The following is a 23,337-nucleotide window of genomic DNA, read 5'->3' as shown; positions in this document are numbered from 1 at the left end:
ACAGGAGGAGCCTAAAGGCATTTTCGTAACGTCCAAACCTTAAAGTTATGCCCGCATTCATTTATCTGTGCAGCCCGAAGTCCGTCGACGTCGTACATTCTTCAAGCTTCACTAAGCGGGCGATTCCAACCCTAACCCTAACCCTAACCCTTGGGGTCACCTCCACCAGGAGCTGGGAGCCTGGGGCCTTGTGGTTCAGGTGGGGTGAAGGGGAGGGCATACGTATATTTTCCTGCTACTCCCGGGCAAGGCACGGGCTGCGTGCTCAACCAGTGGGAATCTGAGGGTCACTGCCCATTCGGTCCTGCGGGTGCCCTGGGACACCTTGGTTGGACATGTGCCTCAGGGCTTTCTTATGCGTTTTCCAGGCACTGGGCTCCGCGGAGGCCACGGCGTGGGAGGGCTTAAGGGCGGAGCGAAGGCGGGATCGGGCGGGGCGTGGGCGGAGCTCCTCCTCTGCCCTCCCGGTTCTCAGCCTGCAGTGTTGTGAAGGGCGCAGTCGCGCTGCTGCGTTCCTGCCGCCTCCGCCGCCCCGCAGGCCCCGGGTCCCCCACTCCTAGCGTTGGCTGGTCCCACGTCCCGGTGTCCCCGCTCCTGCGAAATGACGCTGAAGTCAAGTGAGGGCGAGGGTGGGGGCAGTATGCGCACGGCGCTCTCTGACCTCTACCTGGAGCACTTGCTGCAGAAGCGCAGCCGGCCGGAGGTGAGCGGGCCCCTCGGGTCCCCAGGGTACGGGACTGGGACTCGGCTTCGGGCCTGGCCATCCGCTGCGGGATTTTCCCCACCCGTGTCCCTGTCTTCCTATGGTCTGATCTTGGGTGTCCTGGACGCTGGGTGGAGGCCTCAATAGTCAGCAGGATTGGGGGACCGGGCGAGCGGTTGGCCAGGTTCCTGCTGGGGTCAGGGTGCGGTGGATCCTTGGCCAAAGCCGCCCTTCTAGGTGGAAATCAGGAGAGGCCGCAGCCAGGACAGAGCAATTATTAAGGTCAAGGAAAACTTCCTCGTGGACGGAAATTAGTAACAGAAAGACTTGAAGGAATTGGTCTGCCTGGTTTTTGGAGTCTTGTGTTTGGGTCAACAGACATGGTTGTAAGAGCCAACTTCTAGCTCTAAAGTGCGCATTCACTCTCCCTTTGCATTTAGGCAGGTCTCCTTCTGCTAGGTGCAAATGGGGTGCCTTGTGTGTATGGGTGGAACAAGGAATCTAAACAGTTTGGAGGTAATTCTGGCAATGAGATTCCAGTGATGGCTGGTAAAAAAATAGCTGTTAACCTCTGTCCTCAAAGAGGCCGTAAGGAGAGATTGTGATTGTCTGTTGTGTAGCAGATCTTACAGCACTGAGCCACCTCCCCACCCTGGGCAGGACTGGAGCCCTACTCCTCACACTCTGTACCCGCTTCATTTGAGAGATTTACGGAGGTGCTTGGAATACTGCAAAGCTGACATTTGTAGTGGACTGATACAGCTACTGATCAATACCCATTTTCTAGAGAGAATAGTCAAAGATGATGACAGGTGCTATGAAGAAAAATAAAGCAGAAAAGCTGTCACAAGAAAGTAACTTCTCAGCAAAACCTATTTGTTTTTCCCACGTGTATTTGTTTAGATGAAGGAAAAAAGAAAAATTGAAGAATCGGAAAACTCTGTATTATGAAAGTTATATTCTGGTTCCTTTATTCAGGGGCTTTATTTCCTCTTCCTCACCTGTGGCGTCACTTCCCCTCTCCCTAACCCATTTTGGAAATACGGTTATTTAATCTTGCCTTTCTGTACTCCACACCCAGTCTCTTTTTAGTAACACTGAAAGATTAGAGCAATCCACTGCTCCAGGAAAAGTCGAATTATATTTTTCATGTCATGCTGGCAATGCCTGAAGACATTTTTGATTGTCACAACTAAGGGGGTATTACTTTTCACAGCAAAGAATTATCACACCCAAAATATCAATAGTGCTGAGGGAAATATCTGTTCCTGATGTTCTAGTTCAGTGTCTTATCTAAGAAGAACAAATGAAATAGAAAACAATAGAACTTATGTGATAAAATCTATCTACTTGGGTCTTAGTGACCATAATAAAATCAGATCTTTATCTTCAAGTTATACTGTCTCTCTAGTCTTAAAAAAATAATTCTTAAAGATCCTGAAAGTGAAGGGCAGGGTACAAGGTAGACTGACTGAGAGATCCTACCACATACTGGGAAAATTGAAGAGAGGAGTAAATAATTTGAAAATTATATTTTCTAGTATTCAGAACCTTCAATGGAAATATCCCCTCCTCAAATGAAGCAATTCGATCCATGCAGAAGTTATTTCTCAGGAAAAATAATAAATAATTGGGAGGAGACTCACTGGTCATGCACCCCACAGACAGACAGGACAGCTTCCTGTCATGGCAGAATGTGCTGCATTGAGCAAGAATCCTGGTGTCTTTGCACAGGCTGTTCTCTCTGCCAGGAGTGCTTTTTGCCCATTCATCCTGGATAATGTAAAATGCAGGCTTTAGCGGTGCTGGGCACCCCTCACTGATCTTCAGTACTATACACCTCCTTCAGAGGAAACATCTGCAGCAGGGTTCAAAGGGCAGAGACAGTTGCTCAAAGGAAGTTGGAATCAAAAAAGAGATTAAAAACAAACTTGGCTGGGGGCCGGTGGGGGTACAGTGAATACAGCAGGGGTAACTAAAGTTGGCTTTCTCATCCAGAGCAAGTGACAGTTTACCAGTGACCACAGGAAAAAACAAACATTTGTTCAGCCTACTAGGCTGATTGCCAACTGCTTCCACATGGAGACTTAGAAGGCCCAGTCCAAGAAAGCAAGTGGACAACAGACCCTGGGGCAGCCCAACAACACCTGCCAGTCTGTCATGTAGGACCGGGGCCCCGGTGCCACAAATACCCACCCTTTGTGTGGACAATATCTTATTACACTTTGGGAAAAAAACAAGAGAAACTGAGAAAACCAAGAGTGCTCCAGGGAATTAGAAAGAGATTAACACTGTTTAACCACAAATGACAAGTACTGGGGAGAGAAGAAGGCCTAAGAGCCAGGTTTTTCTGGCATGTACTGTGTAAATGTCATACATTAACTAGGTGCTTTGTTTCTCAGGCACTAAATTCATCTAAGAACACATACATCAATCCAAAGGCCAAGTGTCTAAAGATTCTTTTCCAATGTGCTTCATCTATCCAGTGCACTCTGTACACATGCAAATGCTTCTCCTTCCACTGAAGAAAAGCAGAAAGCCCAAGTAACACCATTCCACATACAAGAACACATCTAGACACCTGGCTCTGAGTTCCCATGATAACATTAATTAAGACAGTGATGGATTTTGTGTGTAATAACATCACTCATTAAATTAAGAAAAATTAAATTTGGAAGCACAAAGTGTTTTAGGAAACTGTTTGAGCTTTAAGGACTAATAAGTCTCAGGCTCCAGGAACCTGACTTTAAAGCACAGACTTTTAAGCACAGACTTTAAAGTTTGTGAGGGTTCAAGGAGAGAACATAATGCAGGAACCCACCAAGCCAGGAAACAGGTAAGTCATTAATGGTACATTTAAGAAAATGGTAAATTTCCAGAATTTGTGGCCATTTGTATATACTATGGTTGCTAAGATGTATAAATGGTAGTTGCTGATTAGCTAATAGAATTCATTTCTGACTTTGGATTTTAGCTTTTTCACAATTACTAGTGATAAGAGGATATAAGTCAGAATTCTTTATTCTGTTGCATTGATCTGTGTGTCTTTATCAACCGGTCAAGTCATCCAGAGGTACTTTTAGTGTAACTTAATGGGCCAGGTGAATGAAACAATTTGTGTTCTTAGAACTTTATACATTTATTCCTTGAGTTGGAACTTGCCACTTTGTAAGAGGAAAAGATTACTGGCCCCTTCCCTTTATTTTTTAAAGGTTTTTTTAAATTTTTCGTTATGAATGAACATGATACCTTTATTTTATTCATTTATTTTTGTGAGGATCGAACCCAGTGCCTCTCACATGCTAGGCAAGTGCTCTGCCACTGAGCCACAACCCCAGGCCCCCTTTATTTTTTTATTTCTCCTGTTCTCACCTCTTAACCTTTATCATGTGTATGAATGTCTTAATATTGTCATGGTGCTGACATTTACAATTTGTTCTCTATAATTGTTCAGGATTTATTTCAAAAGTGAGAATCAGTAAATAGTGTTTATGTTATTAGAGTTGATTGCCAACCCAGTATCCCACTTCTCAGTTACAGATCCCTGATCTTGTTTGGGATGTTAATGTGTCTAACTAAATTCTTATTTTTCCAGTACATTTGGTAGTGTAGGATGGTCACCCCACAGTTCTTGCCAGTGATACAAAAGGAGATACACACTGGGGACGTTCTTGGATAGGTGCCACTGACCTGGCCCTTCTTCTTTCTTTCTGTCTTGAAAGTGGAGCTGATGGTTAGAGTGGCAACTTTCCCATATGTGTTTCCAATCCTATATGGCACTTCTTTTCTTTCTCTCCTTTTGTTTTTGGTACTGGGGATTGAACCCAGGGGTGCTTAACCACTGAGCCACATCCCCAGCCCTTTATATTTTTTATTTTGAGACAAGACCTTGCTAGGTGCTTAGGGCCTCACTATGTTGCCAAGGCTGGCCTCCAACTTGTGATCCTCCTGCCTTCGCCTCCAGAGCCACTAGGATCACAGGTGTGCACCACCATGCCTAACTTTTACTAATTTCTTTCTAATGCAAACATAGTACATAATCTGGAAGGTACCATGGGAAACAACTTCTTTCTCACACCGTTCTGTAAGTACCCAATTCATTTCCCTAGAGCAACCACTGTTTCTTATGTCTCCTTTCAGAATTGTCATTCATAAGCAAATATGAATATATGCATTTTTAATTTTTATTCTGATGCTGGCATTCTTTTTCTCACATTGCTCTTTTCAGGGCTACATGGTGTCTCCCCATATAGTGCTAACTGTATGATTGAGTTATGTACTGTAGAGTACCTTACAGTTATGTGAAGTTCTGTGCTTATAGCTAGCCTAAGTCAATTTGCAAATTGTAACCCTATATTACACAATTTTGTTACAGCAGTAGTCATATGACTGTGTCATGTGAGGGTTTTTTTTTTAAAGTTCTAGTTGCTAGGTGAAGTGGTTTTTCTTTCTCAGTAACTTCCCTCATTTGAGGTCACCCAATAAGTAACATGAGCTGGGTGTGGTGGCCCATGCCTGTAATCCCAGCGGCTTGGGAGGTTGAGGCAGGAGGATCATGAGTTCAAAGCCAACCTCAGCAAAACGAGGCACTAACCAACTCAGTGAGACCCTGTCTCTAAATAAAAAGAGGGCTGGGGATGTGGCTCAGTGGTTGAGTGCAATCCCTGGTACCCACCAAAAAATAAGTAACAGTATTTCAAACCTTACCATCTTATCAGAGTTTGTACTTAACCACTTAGAAAGGAAGCTGTAAATTAAAATTAAAAGGTTGTATGTTATGAGACATATTTATCCAAAAGCCTCTACCCCAGTCCTTCTCGTCTCCCTTTTCTATCTGGGCTCATGAGGATGCCAGTGGATCCACTTTCAGTTTGTACCCAAAAAGCAACCACGTCTGTTTCACTTCTGTAGCTCAAGCCTGTTCTTCATTCCCTAGTGGGCCATATTGTTATCTGCAGGTGGAAGTATAAACTGGGGAAATCACAATGTACCAATGGGTGAGTTTTAGCAATTGCTTCCTGTGAAATCCATCCCCCATCGTGATATAGAATATTACCAGCTTGCCAATCCTGGGTTTCCACTTGGTATCATCTGTCTTTTTCATTTTGCCATCCTAGTGGGGGTGTGGCACCCTGTTGTAATTTTAATTTGATTTATATTCCCCTGATTACAGTGATGGTGAACACTTTTTCATGTGTCTGTCAGCTGTTCATGTGTCTTGTCCATCTTTTCATTTAGTTGTCATCTTATTATTGAGTTGCCCATGCTGGTCTCGAACTCCTGGCCTCAAGTAATCCTCTTGCCTCAGCATCCCAGTAGCCGGGCTTTTCTTCATCTTTTGAAGAGCAATTTTAGATTGGATGAAATCAATTGCTTGCTTCTGTGATTATTGTCTCCTATGTCTTGTCCAGTAATACTTTGCTTACCTAAGTGGAGTTTTTGATGAACAGGCTTCTTAGTTTTAAACTCTTTATCTTTTTAGTTTTCATTTTAAAGTTAGGACTTTTTTTTTGCCTACTTCACAATTAAGGAGATGTTTTCTTCTCAGAGCGTCATCTACCTTTCACATTTGGATCTAAATCCATCTGTAATTGTTTTTTATCTATAAAATTATTTAGGGGTCAGTATTCATTTTTCTATATGCTTATATGATTGACCTAGAACCATTTATCTTGTAGAAAAGAACAACTGGGGCTTGAGCTCACCAATGTGCCTATCACTGGAGAGGTGACTGGGAACAGCTCATTGTCATCTGTGCTCACTTTTCCCTCTGCACTTTTCCTCTTCTGCCTCTCTTGTCATGGAGTAACAGACCCACCCTCAGTGTTTGATATACAGTGTGTGTACATGTGTGTACCATATTTGAAACTTAAACCTTGGGACCTGAAGTGCTTCTGGATTCAGAAGTTCTTTTAAAATTTTTTTTAGTTGTTGATGGACCTTTATTTTACTTATTTTATGTGGTGCTGAGGATGGAACCCAGTGCCTCTCACATGCTAGGCAAGCACTCTACCACTGAGCCCCAGCCCCAGCCCCATGGATTCAGAAGTTTTTGAAAACTTCTGAAGTTCATGTTATATATGGATATATATATACATATAGTAATACTCCCAGCAATATCTAGGGGAGCACCCTATAAATCAAACATGTTAACATATCTATATAGTCTAGTTAAACCTATCTGTTAATGTGGATAAATCAAGCTTACAAATAGCTTCACAGTGATTAAAATGAGATTGGATGCTGAACTTATAACTGAGTTTTTGGAACCTTTTGGATTTTAGGATGGTGGATTATGGACTGAGCGTGGGCCTTTGCTGTTTACCTCATGCACTGCTCTGTTGTTTCACTTGATAGGCTGTGTCGAACCAGTTGAATGCTGTAACTGAGGACATGTACACTAACGGGTCTGCTACCCCAGGTAGCCCTGCCCAGGCCAAGGGACAAGAGGTGCGGAAAGTGCGTCTCATACAGTTTGAGAAGGTCACAGAGGAGCCCATGGTAATCCATTCTCATATTATCACCCACTATTTACTCTCCACTGTGTGTCACGGGGTCACAAAACAGTTAATGCAGCCAGTAAAAAAGGTGAGGAAAAAAATCCCTCAGAAAAGAAAAAGAAAAGAGAGAGTTATTGAAGAAGTCTGCTTGTGAAGTGAGGAAACCAGCCAACTCCTATTGTGTCTTGGAGTCCCCATCCAAAGCTGCTCTCAAAGCAGGCTTTCTTCCCATTCTACTAGAGGACTCTTTTGGGTATAGATGGGAAAAAATTTTCCTGAAAAATTGCCATAAGCTGTTTTAAAGATAAAATCATAGAGACTTAAAATAAAATTTATTGTGCCATTGCCTTTATTTCAGGGAATCACTCTGAAGCTGAATGAAAAACAGTCCTGTACTGTGGCCAGAATTCTTCATGGAGGCATGATTCATAGACAAGGTACTTTGTGGGGGACCTCAGTCATGTTTTATTCCAGGGTTAATCATTTACTCCCTGTTCAGTGGTATGGGACATGAAGCTTATAATCCTCAAAACTGATAGCATTTTTGTAACTGTGCCAAGAAATTTTTGTGGCTTAATAACTAGCTCTTTAGAAAATCTTAGTATGAATTGCCCAGTGCCACCATCTCACCCTCTGAGCCCTCTGGTATACTGATATTTTCATAGTTACTTAACATTTAAGTCATTGTATTAACTTTGAATATACAGCAGCGAAGAAAACGGATCATCATCTCTATCCTCCTGGAGTTAACAGTTTAAGAAAGCAGACATTAAATAAATAATGACAATTGACTGTTGTGTTTCCTAAAGATTAAAGTGCATTCAATTTTCAGATACATCATCTAGTAAAACCTATCTTAGGAACTGATGAAAGAATAGAATAATAGGCTAAAATATGTCATGCTTTGAGCTTGTATTTGGCCATTTAATCCATACCATACTTTGAATGCTGCCTGGAAGTTTTCCTAGTTTTGGAATTATGGCTATTCAAATGAGTTTTCCTATCTAATAAACTCTTAGTCTTTTATGTTTAGTTAAGTTTTATTTTTTATCCAGGGTGATACAAATGTTGGTAACCACTGTTCATATAGAATGTAAACATTAATAAACTTTATCATGTGAGAGTATTTTGGAGTTTTAACTAAACAACAACTGAGTTCTTTGCTTTGTTATTCTTTTTAGTATATGCATGTGTGTCAGGGTCTCCTTAAGTCAGTAGCCATTGTAGTTCCAGGAATTTGAGGACAAGATGCTTTTATTCAGCTTTTGAATGACGAGGTCAAGGAGAATAAGATAGTCTTGAATTGTCAAGTGCCTTGATACATCCCTCCAGAATTCAATAGGACATCTCTCATGGTTGGATGTTTTAATCCTGAGTATTTTATACACTCTACTTTAAAACATGCTCTAGATAATGATTTCTCTACTTTTGGTATCTTGAATTGTATCGACAGCTCTTGTTTGAAACATTTTTCTGTGCATTAATTGTATGTTTCATGGCAGGCTCTCTTCATGTGGGAGATGAGATCCTAGAAATCAATGGCACAAATGTGACTAATCACTCAGTAGATCAGCTGCAAAAGGCGATGGTAGGTATTTTCCATGCTAGATGAAGATCTTTCATTATCTTCATGCAGTGTTGATGCATACTGATATCAGCAAACCCATTTCTCTGCCAAAATCTTTGTACCTTATTGAGGAAGCTGTTATCTCTTTTGATCTTTGTTCAGTATAAGAAATAACATTTCTTTGCTTCCATTTAGTAAAACTCTAAAGCAGCACAAGTAACCCAGAGCATCAATCTGGTGTGGTGGGAAGAACATTGTTACCAGGAGTTAGAGGAACTCTTTAATGGCACCTCCAAATTCCAGCCTTAGTTTTTCATGGCTCTGTGACTTTGAGCAAGTAAATGAACTTCTCTAAGTGTTTGCAATATGAGGAAACAAAGCCCTCTTATGAAGACAGAAAGGAATATTTTAAATGAAAAGTTGAGCACCTATTACATGCAGCATTGTGCTTGATGTTTGTTCCCCATCATGCTTGCTCCTCCTGATTCTTTGCCATTTTTCTATACTTTGCCTTGGGTCTCTAATGGCTGCATCAGTTGGGCTGCAATGGGCTCAGCAAGAAGTCAGAAAGTGAGAGAGAAATGAATATTATAAGTGATCAGGCTATTTATATCTCTATCCCTTCCCTGTGAGACCATTTTGGTGAAGGCCAGACACTTTTCTCTCCTGTGTGTACAGCTTTTGGTAACTACCATTCTATTTTCTACTTCTATGAGATTTTTTTTTAGATTTCATGTATAAATGAATTTATGTGTTGTTTATATAACTTACATTAAGATTTTTACAGAATCCCTTGGTGGAAATGTAGAATCAAATGGTATGTCCTCCTGGTTCATTCAGGATAGATATCATTTTTATTTTTATTTTTTTAAATTGTTTTTTGTTGTAGATGCATACAATGTTTTTATTTTTTAATTTAATTTTCATGTGGTGCTGAGAATCGAATCCAGTGCTTCATACTTGCAAGGCAAGTGCTCTACCACTGAGTCACAACCCCAGTCCCAAGATAGCTATTATTATTCATATCTATTGGGTTTTAACAATTCCATTCCCACCAGGAGTATATGAGAGTCCTTTACCCCCAAATTCTTGTCAGAATTACCTATTAACATTTCCTTTTAATTTTAATTTCTGTCTCCATTACCGGGAGGACATTATGTGGAAGTAGAGTGTGGAATGGTAGTTACCAAAAGCTGAATTTGGAGAGGATAATGGGGAGATGTTGGTCAAAGGATACAAAATTCCAGGTAGACAGGAGGAATAAATTCAAGAGATATATTTTACAACATGGTAACTGTAGTTAATAACAATGAATTATATTCTTGAACATTTCTAAGAGAGTAGATTTTAAGTGTTCTCACCCCCAAAAAAGTATGAGAGGTAATGTGTGTGTTAATTCAGTCTAGTCTTTCTGCAATTTTTACATATTTCAGAATAACATACTGTATGTGATAAAATATACATATATATATATAATTTTTGTCAAATTGAAAGAAAGTGAGAAAGAAAAAACTGTTCAACTTTAGTTATAATGACAAAATTATAACTTAAAGAAACTATGAAATACTGTGCATCCATTGGATTGACAGAAATTAAATAGAAATATTAATATGTGAATCTGGCAAGAATTTGGGGGTAAAGGACTCTCATATACTCCTGGTGGGAATGGAATTGTTATAATCTTTTGGAAAATTAATCTGAGGATAGCTATTAAAACTCAAAATGTTCACACCATATGATTCTATATTTCCACCAAGGGATTCTGTTCTGTAAAAATAAAAATATAAATATCTAAGGATATATGTTCAAGGATGTCAGATGCAGAGGATTATATAAAACAAGCTGGTAACAGCCTGCGTGCTAACTGATGGGAGCGCAAACTGCATGAACCTTGATGCAGCTGGAATGTGGAGTGCTACAGAGCCGTGAAAAGGAATGAGTGAGGTGCTCCTGTAGTCACCTAAAAGTATGTTCTCAAGTGATTCCAGAGTATAGCAAGTTGTACACTAATGTACATAGTATGATCCCACTGTTTGAAACAAAAATGTACATGTGCATGTGTATATTGAATGTGAATATTTGTAATGCTGTCATCATTGGTGTGGGGAACCGTGTGGGTATTTGTGTGCCAGAGTTCCTTTTGAGAAATTTTTAGGGACCCCTTGATGGTCCAGAGTGGGAAGAGGGAAAGTCAGTAGCTTTATTATTATTATTATTATGTCTTTATATAGTTATGCTGATTTATGGGGCACATGACATTTTTTGTTACAGGAGGACTTGTCCTAGAAAATCTCAAAATGTAGTGGAAATATAGCTGTTGGGGGAAAAACCTGGGGCTTTGAGGGTAAAAATGATTTTATAGAACTCTGAATCATCCAAGTCAGTTGCTCTTACAATTTTATTTCTTCTTTACTTTTTAATAGAAAGAAACCAAAGGAATGATCTCATTAAAAGTAATTCCCAATCAGCAAAGTCGTCTTCCTGCGCTACAGGTAGGTGGCACCTTTTTCTCTGTTGAGATTTTGATTGTAAGTGATGTGATTTTAATTTTTTTTTTTTTTTTTTTTTTTTTGGTACTGGGGATTCAACCTAGGGGTGCTTAACTACTTTCCCCTTAACTACTTTCCCCAACCTAGGGGTGCTTAACTACTTTTATTTTGAGACAGGGTCTTTCTAAGTTGCTTAGGGCCTCACTAAGCTGCTGAAGCTGGTCTTGAACTCACAATCTTCCTACTTCAGCCTCCCAAGTCACTGGGATTGCAGGTGTGTACCACTGCACCTGGTGTGATTCTAACTTAAAGTTCTAAATATCTCAAAACTGTTTAGCTGCTTGACTCAGAGTCCCTTTATATACTGGTTGATGCTCTATAAACTAAAATACATGAGCTCATTTCCCTTTCCTGGAGGCAGAAGACAGTAGTAGAAAATCAACCACGCAGAGGACTGATCATAGCCCTACTCATGATTCTTTGCTGCCAGTGGTCAGATATGAAAGGAAAGGGTGATCTTATCTGCAGATTGCCAAGAAACAATACAACTACAAGAAGAAAATGGCTGAGAGAATGAAGTGATCGTTTAGAGAAGGAAAACTACAAATACAATTGAACATGTGAAAAAATAATCATTTTGCCTGTCGTCAAAGACAGGCACAAAATTTTTGTGAGATACCAGGTTTCACCAAGGAAATTGGAACATAAATATTTTTTAAAATAGTGATCTGATCACAAAGCCCAGTGGTTAATAGTATCAAAGTAAAGGAGGAAAAAGAGTCTTTTGAGCACTTATAAAAATTTGAGAGTCTACTGGACACAAATCACTGTGCCAGAACATGGAGTTGATATGAAGAGAAAATTTATTTTTTTATTGTTTGTTCTGTTTAGTTATACATGAGAGCAGACTGCATTTTGACTCATAGTACACAAATGGGGTACAACTTTTCATTTTTCTGGTTGTACACAATGTAGAGTCACACCATTCATGTAATCCTACATCTAAGAGAGTAGATTTTATTTTATTTATTTTTTGAATTTTTAAATTTGTTCAAATTAGGTATACATGACAGAAGAAGATATTTTGACACATCATACATAAATGGAGTCTAACTTCTTGAGAGTACATTTTAAGTGTTCTCACCAATACCTCTCCATTCCTAGTCTACTTGAATCTTGTCAGTGATGTGGAAGAGTAGATTGGACAGAGCTTTGGCAAATGAATGTGGAAGATGGAACTTTAAAAGACCAATGTTACCTCCACATCATGTACAACCACAATAATGGGATCCTGAATGGAACAAGTTATACTTATTCTGTGGACGTATAATATGTCAAAATACACTCTACTGTCATGTATATTTAGAAAGAACAAATAAAAAAAGAAAAGCAATTCTAAAATTTCTATTGCAGGTTACATATATTGTGATGGTTTAATCATCTTTTAAAGTCAACTTTTTAATTGAAGCTTTGTCATATGTGGGCATTATATAGAACACAGTGCACACATCACAAGTGTAAAATTGGCTGAGCACAAATTGTATCAACACCCAGCTCAAGAGACAGAATCTGCTCAGCAGCTACCAAGCCTCATGCCTATTATCTCAAGACTAACCACAACCCTGACTTCTAACACCAGAGACAGGTTTTTCTCCTTTTCAAATTTATGCAAATTGAACTATATGATAAGAATGATTTTGTGTCTCATTTTTTCACTCAGTTTTGTGTTCTGCCGGGTCATCTAGGTTGCTTGTTCCAACAGATGATCCATCCTCATTGATTCATTGTGTGAACATACTACGATTATTCTTCCATTTGTCATTTTTGCTCTTAGGAAATGCTGCCATAAACCTTCTTGGGCATATGTTTTGGTGCACCCATCTATGCCTTTCTGTTGGGGTAGAATTGGTGTGTTGTAGAGTACAAGTATGTTCATATTTAGATGACATTGACAAGTAGTTGTCCAAAGTTATTGTAACAATTTATATTCTCAACTGCACTTGGATGGCATTTCTAGTTGTTCCACATTCTCACCAAGACTTAGAATTATCTGACTTTGTTTGTTTTTGCACTTTGGCCATTCTAGTAGTGGTAGTATCACTTTGATTTCAATTTGTATTTATCTGACAACTAAGGAGGGTAAGCTCCTTTTTATATGAGGATTTTTTCCACTCATATATCCTCTTTTGAAAGGTACCACTTAAAGTCTTCTTTGTACCAATTTGCAGGAGTCCCTTGTTTATTCTGTATAAAATCCTGTGTAATATGTATCCCAAATATGTCCTCTTCTTTTGTGGCTTGTCTTCTCATTTTCTTCATGGTGCTATTACTTACTAGAAACTTTTAATTTAATGAAACCCTATCTACCACTTTTTTTTCTTCTATCATTAGTCCTTTTTATGTCTTATTTTAAAATATTTTGATTATCACAAGGTCAAGAAGAGATTCTCCTAAGTTTTCTTCTAAAACCCATCTAGAATTTATTTTTGTATAATATGTTATAAGGAAAGAGGTCCAAAGTTCAGTTTTTCTATATGCATATCAATGAACCTGAAAATATTCACTAAAATGACTGTCCTATTCCTGTTATATGCACCATTACTTTTTTCATAAATCATTTTTTTTTGTTTTTTGTTTTTTTGTGGTGCTGGGGATCGAACCCAGGACCTTGTGCTTTTGCCTCACAAGCACAAGGCCCTGGGTTCAATCCCTAGTACCGCAAAAAAAAAAAAAATTTAGTTGTCAATGGACCTTTATTTTATTTATTTATTCATATGTGGTGCTGAGAATCAAACCCAGTCCCTCACACATGCTAGGCAAGCGCTCTACCACTGAGCCACAACCCCAGCCCTCATAAGTCATATTACAGGTCTATTTGGAACTCTGTTCTTTTCTGTTGAACCATTTGTTTATCCCTGCATAAATCCTCATATCATCTTGGAGAGAAGACACACATCTTCACAATGTCCCAATAGAAGTGGTAAGAGCAGGCATACTTGTCTGTTTCTCAAGCAAGAGATGTTAAAATCTGAAATAAAACCATTAGCAAATCAAATCATAATAAATCACAACCAAATGAGATCTAATTTCAGATGGTTGTGTTAGACTTATAAATGGGTTAGGAAGTACCATCATTTTCAATAATTTGTATTTATATGAGATTACCCTTATTTCTTCAAATACTGTTTGAAAAATTTAACAAAGGAAGCCATCAGGTGAGTGTGTATATGCAAGTGTGTTTGGGGGCAGGTGAGTAGAATTTTCAATAATGGATTCAAGTTCTTTGATAGGTTTATGAGTTCATATTTTCTATTTCCTGTTATGTCACTTTTGGTAAATTGTTTTGCAAGGAATTTATCAATTGTATTGATTTGAAAGTGTTCATAATATCCTTTAATAACCTTTTTAATATCTCTAGAATCTCTACTGGCAAATTGTATCTTCTCTGTTTTCTGAATTTCATTAATCTTTTTGAACAACCAATTTTGCCACAGTTGATCTTCTCAATGCAATTTTCTATTTAATTTCTTTCTGTTCTTCATTATTTCTTTTCTTCTTTCATTGGGTTGGATCATTTTTGTTTAATGATATTCTCAATTAACATCATTATCAGCAGTGTCTTCCAATGGCATTTAATATTCTTCTAAAATTGATTTTTATGGCTATATATTTAGTAGATAACCATATTAACCAGTTCCCTCTTCTTGGAAAATAAAGGTTGTTCCAATACTTCATTCTTATAAATAATTCTGTGAAGAGTGTGCTCACCCACACAGCATTCCTGAAAGCGCTAGTTTGTATTAGATAAATGCATTTGAAAACTTGGGACACACTTACATTATTAGATTGTCTTCTAGAAACGTTGTTCATTCCCTATTTACATACAGTGGAAGTTTCTCCATATATGCTCTGTTGCTGGTGTTTCTCGTTTGGTTGCCACCTGCAGTTTCCTTTGACTTTTTTTTCAGATGTTCATGAGAGCACAGTTTGACTATGATCCCAAAAAGGACAATCTGATCCCTTGCAAGGAGGCTGGGCTAAAGTTTGTTACAGGGGACATTATCCAGATCATCAACAAAGATGACAGCAACTGGTGGCAGGGACGGGTGGAAGGTTCCTCCAAGGAGTCAGCAGGGTTGATCCCTTCCCCTGAGCTGCAGGAATGGTGAGCCAATTTTGTGCAGGTGGACTTTGCAGATGGAAAGGGCATCTGCCTGCCACAAATAATTGCTTAGATTTAGAAATCTGTTGTGCTGTGTATAGTTTCTGTTTCTCCTGAGCAGACCTACTAGCGTCCCTGAAATAGTGGATGAGGGAGGGTCCACAATGAGCCGATAAGCTTACTGACAGATCATTCATTACAGGTAAAGGATCTCTCTGTGGGCCTGTTTCCTTGAATAAAACAGTAACAAAGTCCTCCCTTGTCTCCCACCTCCGACCTACCCCTCTGTGCTCTTTGTGGGAAGACTTCTGACTTCTGCAGTAAACAGTCTCATTTTAAGTATGTGTCCTTTATGTAGATTACTGGTACATAGAAAAAAATAATTCCTATCTCTGAGTCAGATTGCTCACCTAGTGCTAGGTTATACATGTAGAACAATCCACATCCATTGTCAACCCTTCCTCTGTTTCTGCAATGTAAGCCCAGAATGAAGATTACAATGCTAAGAGGTGTTTGTTTCATATACCAGTGTCTGAGTTTTAAGCCAGAGTTTGGGTTGAACTTGTCTCCAGTGATGATACAGTGGCACTAAACCACAGGGTGGGCTTTGCAGAAATAAACATCATTAGAGCGACAGAAGAAATGCGGTGCAAAACATGGATGATATTGGTCAAAGCCTGGAGAATGTTGGCTGTGGCTTCTAGGCCATTTTCAGAGCTAATACCTCATTAAGAACATTGTAAGATCAGAAGCAGCAGAAGACTGAGGAAGACCCAGGAGAATATGAGATGAAACTCATATTTAGTGAACTGCAACAAGTATTTCATTTAAAGTGATATTGAATAGAAATAGTAGTATATATTACACATACTGTTTCATGAAGCCATTGTTTCGATTATATATGTGATATGTATGCATGTCTATATTTTTTTTACAAATGCATGTATGTGTAATCTAGGGTTACAGTGGACAGTATATTTCTTGTAGTAAGATGGGATGGGTGCTGGGCCTAAGGCCCCCTGCCTGATGTCACTCAGACTAATGCAGGGATGACCTTCCATGGTTCACATCAGAGGTTGAAGGAGCCCAGCCAAGTGGTCAGGCTGCCTTAAGGGGAGGATGTGGTATGGGTTCATTTCCCCTTGGAAACATTTCCACATAAAAACTCCACAGAGGAGAGGGAAGGGAGGTAGGTGAGCCCTGGGAGACCATTGCTGTATTGGAGTTTTTTAGCCAGTACAAATTGACGGAGGTGAATCAGTTTGGAAGTTTAGTGTAGAAAGCAGGTGGTGTCAGGGGGTCACCCAGTCCTGAGGCTTCTTTTTATTTTTTTTTAGTTGTAGATGGACACAATACCTTTGTTTTATTTATCTATTTATATGTGGTGCTGAGGGTGGAATCCAGTGCCTCACATGTGCTAGGCGAGCACTCCAGCACTGAGCTACAACCCCAGCCCCTAGTCCAGAGGCTTTTACACTGAGGACCCACTGACCCTTTGGTCATTTGTTTCTGCCAGGCGAGTGGCAAGTGTGGCTCAATCTGCTCCAAGTGAAGCCCCAAGCTGCAGTCCCTTTGGGAAGAAGAAGAAGTACAAAGACAAGTACCTTGCCAAGCACAGCTCAAGTAAGTGTTCCAAACTGTCTCATGTCCATGATCCTGGCTGCACTAGGGTGTTTCCCAGGCTCTTTAGCCAGCAGAAAAGGGGAGATGTTGCAGTGTGCAGTTGAACATAGGTTATACAGAAAGTATGCCATTTCTTCTGGTTTTCTCTCATTCATTTTCATAAGCCCACTGCAATCAGGGAGACACTAGTAGATATAAAGGAAGGCTTGTGTTCTACCCACACCTGCTCATTGCCTCGCCTCTCAGATAACCAGCTAAACAGATTTCTAGACTTTTCTCTGTTTACACTTCACTCATGGCAACACCTTCAGCAGTGTCTGAGCACCCCTAGAAAGTAGCTTATTTCCTGAGAACTAATTTTGGCTTTTTTTTTTAACCTATCATGGTTGGAAATATAACAAGATTGTCCTTCAGTATTCATAGTGGATTGGTTCTGGGACCCCCCCCCCACCCGCCAAAAACCAAATTTCTGATGCCTAAGTCCTTTTTATAAAAATGGTGTTGTATTTGCATAGAATCTGCAGTCCTCTCATGTATGGTAAATCATGTCTATATTTCTTGTAATACCTAATACAATGTAAATGATATGAAAATAGATGTTTACCATATTGTTTAGGGAATAATCCCAAGAAGAGAGTCTATACATGTTCAATACAGACACATTTGTTTCCAATATTTTCAATCTGCAGTTGCTTGAATGTAAGGATGTACAACCCATGAAGATGGAGGACCAACTGTATATTTAGATAATAAATGGGCTCAAGCAAGCTGCCAATAACAAAGTAGAAGTCCAACATTCAGATGCCATTTATTAAAGGTGTCTGTCCTGATGGCAGCATTCTAACACAGACATACGGGCATGAGCAAATCACAGAACCTGAAGTTATCTGCCTATTCAGAAGCAGATATGGCCAGGGCATCAATTCTCGGGAGCTGGGGGGATGGAGAGTCAGAATAAGGGCTTCTCTCTCTCTGAGCTAACCATTTTAGGTGGCTTTACTGACCCCTTCTCCAACACAAATGTGTTTCTCCCCACAAACCTTCTTGGCCTCATCTCATTCCCTGCTTGTCAGCTCTGGAAATGAATCTTGCTTGGTTTTTTTGTCTCTAGTTTTTGACCAGTTGGATGTTGTTTCCTATGAGGAAGTTGTTCGGCTCCCCGCCTTCAAGAGGAAGACCCTGGTGCTAATCGGTATCTTCTCATTGCCCCAAACTGCTTTGCTTGTTCAGGAGCACATTCCTCTTATTTCCCTGCCTACTTTATGTACCCACCCCCAAAAAAAGGCAATGAGGAAGAAATGGAGTGAGGTCTCTTGGGTTCTCCATATTGGGCAGGTATAAGGAACTTTTTGGGTCCTTAAAAATACTCCATCTGGGTCTACCTCACAAGGGAAAGAAAAGCTTAGTTTGTTTGCTTTTACTATTTAACAACTGATTCTTTCAGATTGGGTTTATTCCTAAACTTCTTTGTCCATCCATCTGGCAGTAGTGGTACCCCAGTGATATGCTTTTTTATTTATGTTATAGCACTCTGATAACATAGTGGGGGCCCTGAAATATACTCTGAGCTGTGTGGTCATCCACATAAGCTCCCTTCTCTCAAGTGACTCTGACTCAAAACAATGAGTGTTACTCCAAACCCAGGTATGGGGGCCTGGGTGGCTCACCTTCCTGTTCTTACAGTTGAAACATTAGTTGGTTAGAGGATCTATATTAGGATTCTGGTGAAATTTCCAGTAAAAACACTGGCTTTAAGTCCATTCCATTAATTTTCGAAAGCTCAGGAAAGTAAGTATACTTGCAACCAGAACTCACATTAGTTGGTTCCTCCGTGGAACCATGTTCTGAGACCTCCCCCAAATGACCTGAAACCTCTTGGTGGTCTCAACTTTTCCAACAGCTCAAAGACCCTGAACCCAGCGCACATGGAACATCAACTTGTTTTTCACCTGTTGGCAAATATTTTTTGTGGGGGGAGGGTTACTGGGGATTGAACCCAGAGGCACTTAATCACGGAGTTCTATCCCCAACCCTTTTCATTTTCTATTTTGAAAGAGGGCCTCACTTATTTGCTTAGAGCCTTGCTAAGTTGCTGAGACTGGCCTCCTTCTTGCCATCCCCCTGCCTCACCCTCCCAAGTTCCTGGGATTACAGGCATGCACCACTGTGCCTAGCACCTATTGGCAATTTTGAGCACTGAGAAATGAAAATCTCACTCCCATGTCTGCTTTTGTCTACAGGAGACAGTGATCGAAGTCTTTCTTCTTTTTCCATGCAGGAGCCAGTGGGGTGGGTCGCAGCCACATTAAGAATGCCCTGCTCAGCCAGAATCCAGAGAAGTTTGTGTACCCTGCCCCATGTAAGTAGCTCTTGGGCATCTTGGAGGGCAAGTGAGAGCCTGAAGGACAGGGCATATTCTCACATTTAACACCACTGTCTGAAATGCCTTGTGGCCTTTTTTGGAAAGGCCTTTTTTGTCTTTTTGGAAAGACAAAAATTTGTACCCAATATTGCTGCAGCTCACAAATATAATTTGTTTTCTTATTTTTCTTTTTACATAACAGAAACTGAGGTCAACATTTTTATTCTGCTTTAAAAATTAAGAATTAAAACTTAGATGTATTTTTTTTTCATTCTACTATATAAACATTTTCTCATGGTCCTCTAATTCACTCTGAGACCTATCTCCTAGTCCATTGATGTACTATAATTTGGATGATGGATATATTCTAATTTCCTTAGCTATCTCACTGTAGTTTGACATTTAGGCTGCCTCTAATTCTCATGAAAATGAAGATGTCAGGTCAGACTTGTCTAAATGGAAAGAGCTTCTAAGAAGTTGTGGGTTGAGAGGAAGGAACCAGTTGAGAGAAAAGGGGATGATGTTGAAGGCAAAGGAGATGTTCAATGGAAGATGGGAAGGGGAGGTTGGGATGTTGTTTTAAGTTACACTATCTGGAGCATATTTTACTTATTAAATAATTTATATTAGTAACAGATGTGTCTCCTAATCATTTTGTTTTTGGTGGTGCTGGGGATTGAACTGAGAGCCTTGTACTTGAGGCAAGCACCAACTGAGCTATATCCCCAGCCCCATGTTTTAACTTTTTAAGTTTAAACCAAACTGAAGTACTCTTCTTTCCAGGTCATAAAAAGAAAACTCAAGTATATTTCAAAGAAATCCTGACCAGAGCCTGTAGATCCATTTTTAAAATATTTCCATCTGTCATTTCTTCATTTCTGAGTTTCAGTATCCCTGGATTTGACAGTTTGAGATATGTAACTTCATATAGGGAAAATGAAAGAAAAAATTTACATTAGGCTTTACCTCTTGAAAATTAAATATACTCTAGGCAGATGGGGGATTTTCTGGTCTGCATTGCCTTCTAGCATCAGCCCTTCAGGAACCCATGGGAGAAATCCCTGTATTATACTCTCTGCAGACAGGGTTTCCATACAGACATGATGGGCCAAGCCATTAAGAGATAAGGACCCAGAGTTCATCAGGGATTTTGGGTCCTTGCACACAGATACAACACGGCCACCAAGGAAAAGTGAGGAAGATGGAAAAGAGTACCACTTCATTTCAACAGAGGAGATGACAAGGAACATCTCTGCAAATGAATTTTTAGAGTTTGGCAGCTACCAGGGCAACATGTTTGGAACCAAATTTGAAACAGTGCACCAGATTCATAAGCAAGACAAGATTGCCATCCTTGACATCGAGCCCCAGGTAGGTGGGCATGGCAACTCAAAGAGTGATGGGTTCAGTCATACAGAGGATGGAGAAAGGGATGATAAAGAGCAGTGTTCCTGGGAATCCTCTGGGAGCTGAGCTGCTTCAAATTACTTTAAGTGGGATCAGCCTGGAACAAGAACAGTAGTACTGGAAGTGATAGAAAATAGTATTGGGGTTGATAAAAGCCCAAAGTTGCTTATGACAAGGAATCCACTGACAACTTTTTGTTTCCTTTTCTTCCTTCCTCTCTTCTTTTTCTAGACCCTGAAGATTGTTCGAACAGCAGAACTTTCACCTTTCATTGTGTTCATTGCACCTACTGACCAGGGTGCTCAGGTGGGAAGGGGCTGTTCAAGGTGGGTGGGGTTCACTCAGTCTGGGTGATTCTCTATTCATTCAAGATATGATTGCGTGAGGCACAGGGTTTGATCCTCAGCACCACATAAAGGTATTGCGTCCACCTACAACTAAAAAATAGAAAAACAACCATTTGTATTGTACTTTGGCCACATCCTTGGCTCATTTTTTCCATTGGGTTATTGGTCCCTTGTGCTATCTCACCAGTTTGGCATCTCTTTTGGTGTTATTTTAAACTGTGCAGGCATTTTCACTTTTCTGTAGTTTAATGACCAGTGTTTTCATGGTGATTTGATCTGGGGCCAAAACAAGGCCTATGATTTTTAGGCCACATTTATCTTTGCCCTGGGATTGCAACTCAAGTTGTTGCTGAAATGGCTCTTCAGTACACTAAAGGGCACTAACTTGGAGATGTCAATGAAGTCCATGGTATGTAGTAGCTATTATTGGCCTTCCAGAAGCCTTTGATTATAATCAGAGTTACCTTGAGATCCTCTGAGATTTGCAGTGTTCTTAACTGATTGCCTCCCAGGCAATCAGTATCTTCTGAGTTTGAGCCTCCAAATAGGTGGACAGGGGAACTTGGGCTCTAGCTCACTGGCAGCACACTTGGATAGCATGTACAAGGCTCTGGGCTCCAGCCCCAGCACTATGCCAATAAAACAAGACAAGTGATAGGGAGCTGGACAGTGCTAACAGCAATCAATGTCTGCTTTAAACCTGACATTGGCCTGACCTGCAGTGCTTCATCCATTGCTCTTTATTCTTTACAGACGGAAGCCCTCCAGCAGCTGCAGAAGGACTCTGAGGCTATCCGCAGCCAGTACGCTCACTACTTTGACCTCTCACTGGTCAATAATGACGTTGATGAAACCCTTAAGAAATTGCAAGAAGCCTTTGACCAGGCATGCAGTTCTCCACAGTGGGTGCCTGTTTCCTGGGTCTACTAAGCTTGCAGAACAGGGGGGGACCCACTGTATGCCTCTCCTGTGTCTGGGACTCCTATTCCCCTTGCTTTAAGACAAACAGGGCTGCTTCAACTAGTTCTGTGTTTGCTTCCAGCTCTCTGCAACTGTCCTAAATAGGTCAATAGGATCCAGTGCTCTTGCTCAGGTTCCTGAAGGGCTAGGGTTTTATCTTCCTGATAGATGGGGTCCTTCTGATCTGGATTTCCAAAGGATCTCTGGAAACTGGGAATAAGAAGTATCATCAAAATGCAACTGCTAAGCAAAGATGATGCACAAAATAGCAATGGACCCTGTCCTCTGAAGTCTTGAGCTCCTTCACCTTCAACTACACTGGGCTACTTTTCTTTTTACTTTGGAAAAGACATCTTCTGCAACTTTCTAAAATGCCAAAAATGAAAGGGCTGTAAAAAACAATGTCTGCTCTAGGGGACCCCTCAAAAGCAATAAAAATATTGCTGTTAACATGCCAATGATCTCTCTGGGTTCCATCTGCATCACAAACACCACAAACCTCTAGAAAGGGAAGTACCTCCAGCTTCAACTCCTAGGCAATTTTAATCAACACAAGATGCCTCTCAGGTCCAGATGCAGCTCTGATTATAAACAGAAGCTCCCTGCCAGAAAACAATGCCTACACCGCAGGTCTCCAGGATCTAGTACCCACATAAAGCACCTTAAAACACTTCATTAAGTGGGACTCCATTTAAAGTTTGGTGCTAAGTCTCCTATAGGGAGAAAACCCCAGTACAGAGCCCTACCTGTGCAGCTTGGGGAAGTAGAGGCCTGGGTGCGCTGGTGCCAGGATATATTCTTCATTTCTGGCTACAGCTCAGAGGCTCTCCATATTGCATACCAAAACTCTCCCAACAAACCGTTGCTTGTATTTTCTTGGTTTTGGGCACCAAGTTGGAAGCCATCCCATACTTTGCCAGAGTCTTATGTCCCCAGGACGTTCAGTTTCCTTCTCACTCACCAGCACCAGAACTGACAGCACTAGCAGGTTCCAGCCAGCTAGTTGGGAGTCTAGATGTGTCTGCAGATACAGCACCCCCAGGACACCGTTCCACCCCAGGGTTACTAGGCAACATATCTACCTTTCTGCAGTTTTGAACAAACATTGGATTTATGACCCCTCCTCAAGAGTATTTTATCCCATGTGGTGGACCTCAAGGTGAATGTTCTAAACACAGAATCAGAAATGTAAAACTAACAGAACAAAGGAAAAGCAA

At 40.4% G+C, this 23,337-nt stretch overlaps 1 protein-coding gene across 1 annotated transcript; it reads left to right on the top strand.

Moving 5' to 3' along the window:
- The first annotated feature begins 471 nt into the window (after positions 1-471).
- Mpp1 (MAGUK p55 scaffold protein 1) lies at positions 472-22,590 on the top strand. Its single transcript, XM_047537119.1, has 12 exons — positions 472-703; positions 7,061-7,204; positions 7,562-7,640; positions 8,706-8,791; positions 11,194-11,262; positions 15,228-15,424; positions 16,938-17,044; positions 18,156-18,236; positions 19,323-19,403; positions 20,575-20,777; positions 21,045-21,119; positions 21,914-22,590. The coding sequence occupies exons 1-12, from the start codon at positions 602-604 to the stop codon at positions 22,088-22,090; spliced, it is 1,401 nt and encodes a 466-aa protein (XP_047393075.1). The 5' UTR covers positions 472-601; the 3' UTR covers positions 22,091-22,590.
- Positions 22,591-23,337: the final 747 nt, after the last annotated feature.

Source organism: Sciurus carolinensis, chromosome X (genome assembly GCF_902686445.1).
Source record: "Sciurus carolinensis chromosome X, mSciCar1.2, whole genome shotgun sequence".
Classification (NCBI taxonomy): Eukaryota; Metazoa; Chordata; class Mammalia; order Rodentia; family Sciuridae; genus Sciurus; species Sciurus carolinensis.
Note: the sequence above shows the minus strand (reverse complement) of the source record. Positions and strands in the feature narration are given on the sequence as shown.

What these genes read in the sequence shown, in the direction of transcription:
- Mpp1 (XM_047537119.1), top strand. Translation starts at nt 602, where the DNA reads ATGACGCTGAAGTCAAGTGAGGGCGAGGGTGGGGGCAGTATGCGCACG. An exon ending in GTCGTCTTCCTGCGCTACAG is followed by an intron (nt 11,263 to 15,227) that starts GTAGGTGGCACC and finishes CTTTTTTTTCAG; the next exon opens with ATGTTCATGAGAGCACAGTT. An exon ending in GAAGACCCTGGTGCTAATCG is followed by an intron (nt 18,237 to 19,322) that starts GTATCTTCTCAT and finishes TTTTCCATGCAG; the next exon opens with GAGCCAGTGGGGTGGGTCGC.